Source organism: Fulmarus glacialis, unplaced genomic scaffold, assembly GCF_000690835.1.
Source record: "Fulmarus glacialis isolate BGI_N327 unplaced genomic scaffold, ASM69083v1 scaffold11784, whole genome shotgun sequence".
Lineage (NCBI taxonomy): Eukaryota > Metazoa > Chordata > Aves > Procellariiformes > Procellariidae > Fulmarus > Fulmarus glacialis.
The window spans coordinates 31482-44509 of record NW_009206129.1 but is presented as its reverse complement, the minus strand read 5'-3'; the positions used below and the strand labels follow the sequence as shown (position 1 = coordinate 44509).

General features: G+C 36.4%; 1 protein-coding gene across 1 annotated transcript in view; it reads left to right on the top strand.

Moving 5' to 3' along the window:
- Positions 1–978: 978 nt before the first annotated feature.
- The window catches only part of LOC104075207 (G-protein coupled receptor 98-like), a gene marked incomplete at its 3' end in the record, with an annotated part of 41385 nt that continues 29335 nt past the window's right edge, over positions 979–13028 (top strand). The window contains exons 1-2 of the mRNA XM_009575636.1: positions 979–1000; positions 12702–12886. Of these exons, the coding sequence (XP_009573931.1) occupies positions 979–1000; positions 12702–12886 (207 nt within the window). The remainder of the gene's footprint in view (positions 1001–12701; positions 12887–13028) is intronic.

Genomic DNA, 13028 nt, shown 5'->3' with positions numbered 1-13028 from the left:
AAGTACCTGTGGTTGTGTACTGTTGTAAACGAGGAATGTTTTGGGAGGTGGGTTTCCTTCGAGATGAAATGGATACTTTTTAGAAACTTGATAGAGTGGTTTCAATTTGTACAAGAGATGCAGGGAATGTGGGAGTGTTAATGGATCTAACTGGATTCAGCTACATGAAATTGTGCTGCTGCTGCTGCTGCATTCGTTTACAATAGCATTTCCACTTTTTAAGATCGAGTAGCTATCTCACAGGTTCTAGAAATATAGTGAAGACTGTGTAAATGGGACTAAGCGAAATTCCATCAAAATTCAGTATTTTCTATGTTTTGGGGCTTAGATGCATCAACATCTATTGGATAAGTAGGAATTTTGGCACTTGTTTACCATTAAATGGGAGGATTGGGGAGTTTGGGGGCCAACACTGGTAAGATCTGAGTGCTGCCTTTGTGTCTTTGTATCTCTGCCGTGACTCAGAATTTGTTTGGAATGGTGGCAACCATAAAATGTGAATTCGATATTAGTTAGAGAAATTACTGAGTCCAGAATGCTTGATTTGGATTGGAAATTGTTTCTCCCTGCCGAGCTCTGAATAGCTCTGAATTAAGATGAGTTGCATGTCCTGCTGCAGCCGAGGACTTGAATCCAAAATCTGTCATAATCCAGTAATAAAACCTGCCAGTTTTGCTGCCTCCAGTAATAAAAGAGTGCAGTCCTAGCTAAGTGGAAGGACTGCAGAGGCAGTGACTGGAGCGGCTAGCTCTATCTCAAGTACAGCAGCGCAGGGGCAATGGCTGGGGTTTGAAATAATTTTGTCCTCTTCCATCCCACCCCCTTTTATCTCCACAGCAGCGGGAAGGCAGCAGGAGTCAGGAGAGGGAGGAGAGTGCTGGACGCTGCGCGGAGCGGAGGGAGGAGTAGGAGAGGGGAATGCATAATGCGTGAGTGACAGAGAGCGTGCAGGCGGCTGGCTGAGTCCAGAAGACGCGGATGTCCATGTCCCCGGGTCTAGGTAGGTCTGTCGTCTCTCTCTTTGCGGTGGAGGTTGCTTTGGAAGCATCCTGTATCAGCTGCAGAGATGTTCACTGTCCAGCTCGAGGGTTCTGCCAGCAGCACCTGTTGCAGCAGGGACAGGGTTTAACCAGCGGCAGACGGCGAGCGTGTCGCTCCCCCGTGAGTGGCTGCTGGATAGAAAGAGTATGCTAAGGTTTCTGTTGTTCCAGCAGCTCCTCTTTCTGCTCTGCAGAGCAGGGCAGGTGGAGACAATAGTCTTTCCAATGGAAAATCCTGTTCTCAGGGGATCGTATCAGGATGAAGTGTCCTAGCTGGCAGTTTTTAACTCCTAAAAATGCACAAAACATTAATTTGACTGTATAAATTAGATGAACATAAAAGAAGTGGAGGAGCTGCGTAGGCATTGTGTATTGCCAAGGAGAGTGAATTAAAAATAAGAATGAATTTTTCAAACCATCATCTGATAAGGAATGAGTTTTAAACATGTTAATAATTAAAATATGACATGTAAGTGATTACAATTGGAAATATTGCTTGTGCTTCTTGCTTTTCATATGCTGATTCTGTGTAAGACATTGCATAATTCACTCTGGCTGGCCGAGATAAAGTTAAGATCAAATGTATACAGAACTGCTTGCCAAACATCAATCATTGTTTTTTAATGAGTCAATAATTGCTTTATAGTGCAGATGTGAAATAACATGTGATTTTAAAAAATCTTATTCATTAAATAGAAGCCGAAAGTGTTTTTTTCTGGTAATACTTCGCATACATCTTCGAGAATGAGTCTTGCAGTTAAATACTAAGCATTTTGAGAATCTGCCATGAGGGCAGTTTAATAACTGAAGGTAGAATGTGATATATTTAGTCTATCTGTCCCTTAAGCCTGAAATAAGCTTTCTTCTACTAAATGTATTCAGTGTTTCTGTGTGGAAAGGAGAACCAGATTCCCAAGGAAATGAAATAATTTGTGGCATATTAGGCTTAGAATTGAAATGACTGAATATTTGATAATGTAAAAGCTAACGTATTTCAAGGGTGTACAATTTTTAATTTCTGATTTGTTGTTATTAGTAATATTTGTGTTGTTGATTGATTTCTAACATACAGTTTTTGCTTTGCTAGCTTTCTAATACACTTTTGTGTTTTAATAGCTGTACATGAAGAAATCAATGGTATTTTCTAAGTTTGCATCTGAGTGAACTAGTTAATATCCATAATGGGAGCACATGCTTATTAGCTTGTAATTGTGGTCTGTGTCCTGGTCACGTGGAAATCAATGGGAAAAATTATATTTGCTTTTGTGAGAACTAATCCAGGGTAGTTTATTTGTGCTGTCAGCATTTTTAAGGCTGAAAAATAATAATGGATGAGTTTTAAAGAGTGGATACTAGTGAATGAGATGGATCCTTATGCATTCAAACCTACAGTGCAATATTTCCCTTGGAAATTGTTGTGAGCTTTATTTGAATTAAATTTTCAGAATCAGGTCTAAATCATAACCTGTTATTAAAACCTCTAATATACATTGAATTTTGTTACTTAAACTTACTGTCCTCCAGGGTTTTTTTGTTTGCTTTTGGAATTCCATTAAAAAAATAAGAGTGCTTAAGTCTGCAAATGCTTACACGCATATTTAACATGTGAATATGATGACTGAAACTGAACTATTGGAGAAGCTATGAAAGCATATACCTTTAGTGTATAGCACTAAAGAAGAATACCACTACAGAGGTCTGTAAGGATATCAGTCATGGGGTACGAACAATTTATGGCAATTTGGGAGAAAAATATTGATGACCCAAAAATCACCTTTGATATTGTTACACAGCTACCATAGGTGTTCAGAATTACAGCATGGTAACGATGAGTTGATTATTAATTATTGTATTTTTAAAAGTACATAGCAATAGTCTATAAGCTTAACAAAACTTTAATTTTAGAATGTTTCATTGAAAACTTGATGGAAAAGTATGTCCTTGCATCAAACTTCGAAGAAAAGGAGAGTTAAAATTTGTCTCAACTACATCTAAGGTAGTTTTGGAAGCTTCAAAACAGTAAACTGTATGTCTAACTCTTGCTATTATTTGAGATACGGTATCTGATGCAATTCAGCTTCATTTTATTGCTGGATAACCCTGCTCTCTGATTTTTTTTTCTTTCTTGGCCAGCCTCTTCCAGTGTGTTCTTGGTATTGTGTCAATTTAGTTGTTCACTAAGAAATACAAAAATGTAGGTAGACGAGAGAAAATACAAAGTATATGCTGAAATTCTTTGCTCAGGGAGTACTAAGCCTTGACCTCCTAAAGATACAATCACATACATTACTATTTTTACATGTGTAATCCTATTGATTGGTTTTAGTCATTTGTACAAATTGTGCCCGTGTTTCAGCTCTACAAGACTGGTCGATTTAGGTACAGTCACTGTTGTATATAACGGTGAATATAACACTTTTCCTCACTAGAAAGGAGCATACATAGTATCTGAATACTTCTTTCAATGTGTATTAAGACTCAGATGCTATATAACATCTCCATATTCAAAGCGAAGCTTACAGAACCATTGCTGTTGATTGCAGGCATTTGTCATGGTTCCAGAAATTCAAGAATTATGTCTATCTAATAGGAGCTATACTACTGTTTCCTAGAAAAAAAAGATTGACAGGAGGAATCAATGTTAGAGGGCATTTATCTTATTGCAGATGGACCTACTGTAACTTTTTTTACTCTGAAAAAAGTTACTGAATCACAAATGATACTATTTCTGCAAAGCCTCACTTGCCTAAATCACTCTTTGAGTGAATAATCTCACTGGAAAATACTCTGTGTCAATAAACATTTTCAAGACTGAGTTTATTGCATACATGAGAACTTGTTGCTGTTTGCAGAAGGAATTTGGAAACCGGGAGTTCTGAAATATGCTTAAAATATGAAAAACATTGTTTCATAGATTGGCATATGAATATTTCCTATAGAACTTGTTAAAGTTGTTTAAATTCCTTTTACTGAAATATTTTGTAAGTCCAAACCAAGGTTGCTATTAAGATAAAGTTGTACTTATTTAAACAGCCTTATTTGACAGTCTAAATATCTCTGGCAAAATTAAACTGCAGAGAAGATGCTTTCCATGTTCATCGCAGCTTTTGTGTTTGTGGATTTTTTAGCAAGTTGAAGATAGAATTTCCTCTAGAATGTTATAGCAATATCTTCTTATATACCAAGAGATTTGTGTTTGGTTGTCTCATTTTGTATCTAGTATAGATTTATTAGTTAGAATATGGTTATGATTCTCATTTTCAGATGGCAAAAGAAACTTCCTTCTCCTCACTCACTTGTCCTGGACTGGTCCAGTATGTTACTGTTCTGAATTGTTTCAAGCTTTGCTTCATTAAGGATTTAACATGGCCTTAATTCAGCCATCTGTTATGGGTTTGGCAGACCAACAGATCTGAGGTATTGGTCAGAGCTTTAGAAATTTCCCACATTTTTAAAGGTTAGGAAAAGAGCTACCTTTATGAATAGATTTTGAATAATTCTCAGCAAGACAATGGTGCAGAAGTGGGGTAAAAAATGCATGTCATTCTCTGAAGCACAGGGTCCCCTGTCTGCCTTTAGCTTTGCTGAAAGGCAATTAGCATTTCAACCAGCCAATTTGGTTACATGCAATGAAGTACTTGGGTTTGTAATTTGCTGCTCTCGGCTTGGTGCTGTTGAGAACTAGCTCTGTGTAATCCTCTCAAAGCACCTTTCTTTCCAGCATAGTTATTGTTGCTGGTCTTAAATAACTAATCAACAAAGAGATTTCCTTGTCTTGAACTACAGGGTGCCTTAGAAGAACGAAAAGAAATACCCAGTTAATAAGGGAATGATTATAATTATTAAATAGTGATTATTAAATTGTGACATAGGTTAAAAGGTTTAGAAAGCCAAGGAAAGCACAAAACATGATAAAGGTAGCGTAAGAAGTCTTTGAACCCAAACAAATTTTGCCTGGGGAGTTGCCTTCACCACATAAATACTTTATCATGTGTTTTATTTAAAAACAGATTGCCCAGATTTAAGAGATTAATTCACAGTATAGATTAGAGTGAGGGCCCCATGCTAATCATCTTCTCGAAAATGATGCAAATATATTTTTACTTCTACAGAAAGAAGTCTTTGGGGGGACTTTGTAAAATACAGATCTGTAATAAATCAACGTTCTTTGCTGCAATCTAATAAAACATGAATACATTTAACTATAGAAATGAAGCTTGTTTTGATATAAGTCTTAAATTTAATATATATGGTTGATACAAATTTTCATGTTTAATAGTACACTTTTATGCACTCAAGAATAACTTGCTGACACAATTATTCTAATAATTAGGCAGCACATTAAAATTCTGTTTGGTTCATACATGCGTATTAACCTGTAAGAATCCGCTGTGGATAGAAATAATTCTTCTGTCAGTATACCTGAAGTAATGCCATCTAATCCCCACCATGAGGCTGTAATTTACTGTTCTATACATTACAGGTTTTTATTCTTGCAAGATTATTATGTGTGAAGCACTATTGCAAAACAGGTTGTTATATTTTTGTTTTTAAGTAGAAAAATAACCACTCTACAGCAGAAGCCCATAATTACTTTTTCTGACATATGCTGTTCATTCAGTCTGTAGTACTTCATTCAGGGCAAGCACTAGGTATGAAGCTATGGTAGTTTTGTCCTCAGCTCACATGTTCTAAAAAAAGTGGAACTATTGAGAACATGCGAGAAACCTCCAAAGCAGAGATACAAACAGGAATTATTGTGAAACTTCAGATCTTTATTGAAGTAGAATAAATGGGTGTTCCTCACTGAAGCCTGCAGACCTTTCTCAGCTGGATTTCTGGTTCTGTGTCTGTAAGAGCCTTATCCGGTGGCAGGCTCAGTCGTGCAGTTACTTCTACAATAAGGGATTTTTTTGCTTGCTTTTTTGTGCAAGAAACCATTTGAGAGAGAGTATAAATGCTCATAGTGTCTCAAGCCCTACTTGGAGCAAAATGCCTAGCTAAAAAGCTAGACCCTGGTTCTGGAAAACCCTGTAAAATAATTTCTATTAGTGAAAGATGTCTGCCGTTTTCATTAGAACTATATAGGTGGAAAAGGATTTCCAGTGTCGAGCTGAAAACTAGATTTGCCTTTTGCTTAAAGCTATACTATATGGTAAGTGGAACGATTCCAAAATAATACCTTGATTTTTTATGGTATATAGTTAGAACTATCTATGGCTAGATTCTCATCAATTGCATGACATAAATTAGAAGTTCTGCAGATGAAATCAGTGTTGTTTTGTTGGCACAAATTACTTCAAATTCAGATTCCTACTGGTGTATTTCTTAACATTGTTAATTAGCAGACTTCAGCCAAAGTTTGTTTACATTAGACTCTGATCTCTGTTCTAAATGTAAAGTAACCTTAATAGTCGTTTCACTGGAGGTGCTCTGGGTAAAAATGATCTGGATCTTACAGCTAGTCAAAATTGTTATCTGGTTCTCTGTTTGACCAGCAAATTATAAGGTAACTGCAAATGTTTGTAGGAGAGGCTTGTGTTCTCTCTGCTTGCTGCTAGCAAACAGAAGTAGTGGATTCAGCACTGCTTGAGAGTTTTGCCCTTTATTCTCTGCTCAGAATGAGAACAGGCAGAGCAGGCGGTTACCTCAGAAAGCCTTTTGCGTTACCTGGCTTAAGAGATAAAACTTGGTTCTCCAGTGATGATTACACGCTTTAGAACTTGAAATTTAAGGATATAGTTTAGATCCACTCAAATTCTTCTGAGGAAGTGAAAAGAAGCTGCCAGAAAACTTAGAAGGGGTACTCTGGACTTACTACACTTTTTACCTCTTGGTGACCTCTGATAACAGGATGAGATGATTTGGATTTCTCATCAGGCCTCTGTCTTGGCCTTGGCTTGCAGATTTACCACTTTCAGTATTGGTTCCTGTCTGTGATGATAGATTTACCTTTCTGACTAGTAAATATAAATACAATGGCAGGCAGCTTAAGCATCTTTTCTTCCTTAGGATAAGATGTCTATGTTGAAGGGTGCGTGCCTTTTTCAAGGGAATGTAATTGAATGAGCAAGAATTTTCATGTGGAGATGTTGTTCAGGTTACATTAAATTGGCCATTCCCAGTGATACATACAGTCATAGATAATAAGTTTTTTAAAAATATTGCAACTGTTAGAAAGCAAATGGTCAGGGGAATTGTTAACTGATGTCAGTGTCATTAATCTCAAATGCAGATAAATCTTCTTAGCACCTGAGGTTGTGCTGTGGTACTGTTCTGTCACGGCAGCAGTAGTGAGTAGGTAAGTAAGCAGCTGAGCCTAAAAACTTGACGACAGTGAAAGCTAATCAAGGGATTTTCAGCACCTCGTAGTCTGCATTTATGCTTTGGCTAGCACTTTCCAATGTTAGTAATAAGAAGGGGGATGATGGGCAGGTACCTGGAATATCTTTGTAATAAAGAGGAAGACAGGAAATCCTAGAGAAGAATTGGAAGCAAAGGCATCCAGTGACACTGAGTAACGTGCATGGAAATGGGTGAGACAGACTCCTGTCCCAAATGCGGCAAGTATTAGAGCAGTCCAGGGGTGCAGATAAAGCAGTACTTGTTGTGACTTACTACAATTCTCATGCTTTATTCATCTTGAAGCAGGTTGAAGGCAAAAAAAGGGATATAGGAAGATACTATTTTGAAGTAGTACCTTTGGAACACTCTCTTTTCCAGTCTATTAGAGTGAGAGACTTACTTATCCCACATCTAAACAAAAAAGCCCAAACCAAAAAAGAAGCAACAACCAACAGAGCAGACTTGGGTAATACCCACTATCCAAGTGCTAGGTTTTGCAGACACAGCTGTTGTGTCCTCCTTTGCTATGTGTGAACGGTGGGAACTTCGAGGCAAAGAAAACCCCAGTCAGAAATATAATATTTCTCTCTTAATTTGAGATCATGACAACGTAGGGAGGAGAAGTTTTGTAGATCAAATTTTTATAATTTCTGCTGCTTTCCTAGGTTCTCCAATACTGATGTGAATTTCAGTGGTTCTGAGAATGCCTAAAATAAAAATGCTGAAAATATGCAGGTTTTCAATATGTTTCTACAACAGGTGCAGCAAGGGCAATGACCTTGTGAAACTTCTTGCTCTGTGCTGTTCCTGTGTACTACAGAGAATCTCCTCATTACATATGAAAGAGCACATGTATCTCTCTCCCATTGTATTCAGCCAAAGATGCTGCTGGGTGCTGACATCTCTGCTGTGAATAGACTTCTCTCTGGCAACCATTGATAGCTGTAATGCTGTACTCAATGCAAAGTACTAGGCATGCCAGTTTTTGAATGTTCTACTTGGCTGGGTATTTGTAATCATGGGGAGTAGACAAGGACAGGCAGTGAAAAGTGCACTAGGCTTTACACTTGCTCTGCTGCGCTGTGTCCGTGGACTTTAGAAATCTACAATGAGTTGTGCAAAGATGAGCGGTGGTAATCAAGTTGTAGCTGCTGGGTGGGAGAGGTGCTGCTTCAGCATACCTGCTTGTTTCCTCCCGTGAGCAATGGCAAGTCTCATCCCTCCTTCCATCTGCTTCTCTGTTAGTGAACTCCCCTTTCTTTTGCCACTCTCCATTCCATATCTGGCATTTAATGCTCATTTCATTTGATTTGGAATCTCTCGCAGCCCTTTCATTTCCCCTCTTGATCTCTCCATGTGCCACTAGCCTGTAGGTTCCCTCACCCTTCAATGAGAACAGCCAGGAGATTTTTTCGTTCTTAAGGGTTTTGATTTATTAAGTACAGAAGCCAGTGTAAAAATCTGCAGAAAAGACTTCTCATTCTTTACAGAAGTCTGCAGAAAAGGCCACTCATTCTTTATAAACTTTAAAATCTTCATCAGAAATTTGTTCCAGAAACTGGGTGGAAAAAGTAAACTAATCCTGGTGATTGATCAGTTATGAGAAATGCCAGTTTCATAAGCCTACCTCTCCTTGGCTCCAGCTGGGCAATAGATTGAAATGGTATTCCTCACATAATATGTGACATTACTGTGGAAATTACTGTGTGGAATCAGTATATGCTCTGCTGGGTTCTACACTAGGATTCTGTGTTTTAATGGAAAACACAAATGCACTTCCGAAAGTGCCATAAAATGCAGACTGAAAGAAAATTTTAGTTAGGGATCATGACTCAATTCTGAGTTAGATTTCTTTACTTTTTTTTAATTATATGGTAGAAGAATGTGACTTTTAGACTTTTAAGATTCTTTAATACCATTAAACGTCTACATAATTTTTTGAGAGATACTTTCTTCTGTTTTTGATGCCAGAAACTTTTATTATAAACCCCTTACAAACATCATCTAGGCCTCAGAACGTAGCATTGCTTTTAACTACCACTGATACTACAAATCATTATTTGAAATGGCTTTAGTCAGAACATAGTAACAGAATAGTTGGTCCATTGACTTGTACATGCTCTGAAGATAAGATAATATTCCATTGCTTGTTGTTTTTTCAAAAATATTTAAATGACTTTGACTCATTAATGTATTTTAAAGCCTGACTGAATATCCTGGATTGAGAGAACTGAACTCAATACTATTTAGCTGAAGCAGAGGGGAGTACTTGATGCACCAAATGCATAGTTTACCAAAATTTAGCAGTGAACAAGGACTAGAGTTTCAGCTTCATTTGAAAAAAAGAATAATTAAACTCACCAGTGATATAGTGGGGTGAAGGAGGTGGGGAAGAGTCGTCTTTTAATCCCTGATCTTGCAAAGGCTTCTGCTGAAATTTATGCAATGCAGTTAATAAGGAACAAATTGTGTTCCCATATAAATTTATGTAGGAATTTAGTGTGCAAATTGAGTTTCATATTTAATAAAGTAAAATACTGTGACCTATAATATCTTTTTGGCTATTTGAATAAATTTGTTCTGCATTCTCTAAGTCTTGGTTTATGTTATTTTTACTATATTACATCAATTTTTAATCATGATTTTTGAAGTTGAGTTTATATAGATGGAGTAAAAACTACTTTTGGCAGGCTGTACAAAGTAAATCTTAGTACAAATAATGTAACAAGGAAGAATACACACCAGCTAAATAATTGATGGTATGATTGTGAAACCTCTCTTGTTCCACAGCAGTAATCCTATAGTTTTAGAATGCTCTCTAGTAGAAGTAATAGAATTCAAGTAATTCTAAACTTTGTAATCTTGCCCTCAAGGATCATGTTTTCAGTATTATTTACTAGAAGCATGTACCGTGGGAAGATATTTGCGAAGTCTATGACAAGGTAACAGCTGAAGCTAAAAGGTCAACAAATTCCTCGGTTTAGTATGGATGATGCCTGCATCTGCAGACAGTGTAATTGTCTCAGAGTTTACAAAGGTTAGACAACTGTTCTCTTTCCAGCTTGAAGGTTTGTGTTTTTCAGAGCAGTTCTACATAAAAACAACAAAAACATCTTGCAAGTTAATACAGTCAACTTTGAAAATGCTGACAATTTTAAATCCCAGGAGTTTTATGTATATATGTATATATTTATGTTATATATTTTCTTTCCTTCCTACTGTAAGCTTTTTCTGCACTAGAATTACTAAATAGATGGATATGTAGGAATCAAGCATTGTTCCTGAAAGTCTGCTACGCATTGAATTCTCAATAAGAGCCATGGATATCTTGAAGAACTGTGTTCATGGTAATAAAAGTTTACACCAATGTGAAGTTCTGCAGCAAAATTATTTTACTGTGTGACATTTTTGCTGGAAATAACAATACACTTCAAATAGGTTATAAAATGGATAGTTGTTTTCATAGGGAAAATGGTTAGTCCTGATTTTTTGCACTTACTTGCATTGCTTACCTGTTGCCTCTGTGATGTTCAGTAGACCTAGGTGAATTTTTTATTACAAGTAATTAAAGTCGGCTAATTTTGTCATCCCACCAGTCTTTGCTTGTAGGAGTTCTGAGAGACACTGATAGTTTTCTTGACTGTACTTCTGACTTACAGTTATTTAATATTTCATGTCAGTGGATAATTTTTGTTCTTTAACTTGTCTGAAAGCAGTTTATTTCAAGTCCTCACAATGTAAAATCAACCCTTGCCTAGACAGAGTTTGTTGTAAGATGAATCAAAGTCTTGAAGTCTTTCTGAAGCTGTGTTAATTTTAGTAGTCTGTAGGCTATCTGAGTCTCTGTTCACTGCAAGATTAAAGCTACCTGACTGCGTACATAAAACACTCAGAATCTACGCTGGACCTCAAGTGTAGTCTGATTACAAATTTGGCACACACTTCACAAAAATGCAATATATGCATCACGTTTTCTGTTTCAGTGATCATTTATGCCTAAATATTCATTTATTGTCACTCATAAATAATGAAAACAAGTGCTTTGCAAACATGACTAAGCTTAAATATTATTGATATGCAAATATTAATGTAATATGTTCTGCACAGTTTATCCAAGCATCATTGACCAGATTTGTCTGGTAAGCATAGCACTTGGAAGTATAATTTTAAGCAAAGTGACATTTTATTTATATGTTAAATTACACAAATATTTTTTGTATCTTCTGTATAGAAATTTTAAAAAGTAACATTATAAAATAGTGACTACAAATTAAAAGAAACTTGCTGAAAGAACTCTTTAATTCCATTAAAGATCCACGTTGTAATGCTTTTTGGTGTTCAGAGCACAACTTTGTTCTCTTGGTTTGTTCAAAAATTGCTCAAATCCTTATGACAGAAAACTGCTCCATCCAGCATGCAATTTCTCAGTTCTGGTCAGCACTGTACAATATGAGCCTTTTTATAACATAGCAGCTGTTTCCAGTTTGTTGTGCCAGAGCCTCTTAAAAAAGTGTCTTTCAAAGCATCAACACCTGATGACTTCACTGGAACTTAAACTTGTATTTTACATTACATAACTGGACTCTGATGTAAGAGAAATAAAACACCTTAGTTTTAAGTTGTCTTATCCTAACAGAAAACTAGACGTTGTGCAGAAACAAATAAAAATAAAGGTCTGGCTGTACAAAGGTTACAATCGCATTAAAATGTGCCACAGTGATTCTCTGTGACAAGAAAACATGAAAGAATCATGGGATAAGAGAGCAGTGAAAAGAATCTCAAGTAAATATGCAAATGTTTAAGAACATTTCATGGTCCTTAAGATGTCAGAAGATGGTCTATGAGATGACTGCAAACATCCAACCCTTCACCCTTCCTGCCAATTCATGTTTATTTCTGAAGAGAATTAAGAGAGAAAAGAAAGTGGAAGTAAAACTGTCAACCTTTAAGCTAATTAGTTGTTGGTTGAAAATGAAAAAATTTGTGGCAGTGTTTTTTCTTAAAAGAAGTTACTTATTCCTCCACTTGAAAAAAGTTGATATATAATGTCTAGAAAATCACTAGATGAAAATTATGAAAACGGAACTAGATGTAGGTGATAATTACATTAGAATACAAGATGTAGATGGAGGTGAAAATCTGACTTGATTATAGCTGAGACCTGTGCATATTTTTGTCTCGTTTCTGAAGCTTACAAGATAATCACAGTACTTGAAGGATTGAGAAGGGTTGACTGGATTGGTAAAGTTGACGAGGAATGTTTTAGGTATTTTAGATTGACAATTTATTTTTAATTATTCTTTTCTTTTTCCATAGGGATGCCCTCTGTTTCTTTATTAGTTTATTTGCTTTTAGCATTACTCATTCATTTCACATCTGGAGAAACAGAAGTGAAGTTCAGTGGACAAACAGAATTTGTAGTTAATGAAACAAGTACAACTGTTATACGTCTTGTAATTGAAAGGACAGGGATGCCTGCTAACATCACAGCAATTGTGTCGGTAAGAAACTATGCCAGTTATATTCTGAGTAAATATTAATATCTTTCTGAAGTTTTGAATGTTGCCTATGTTTTTGTCACGCCAGTGAAAAGGAGGGTGGTATTTCACTGGGACTATGCTTCACTATGAAGAAGCAACACCC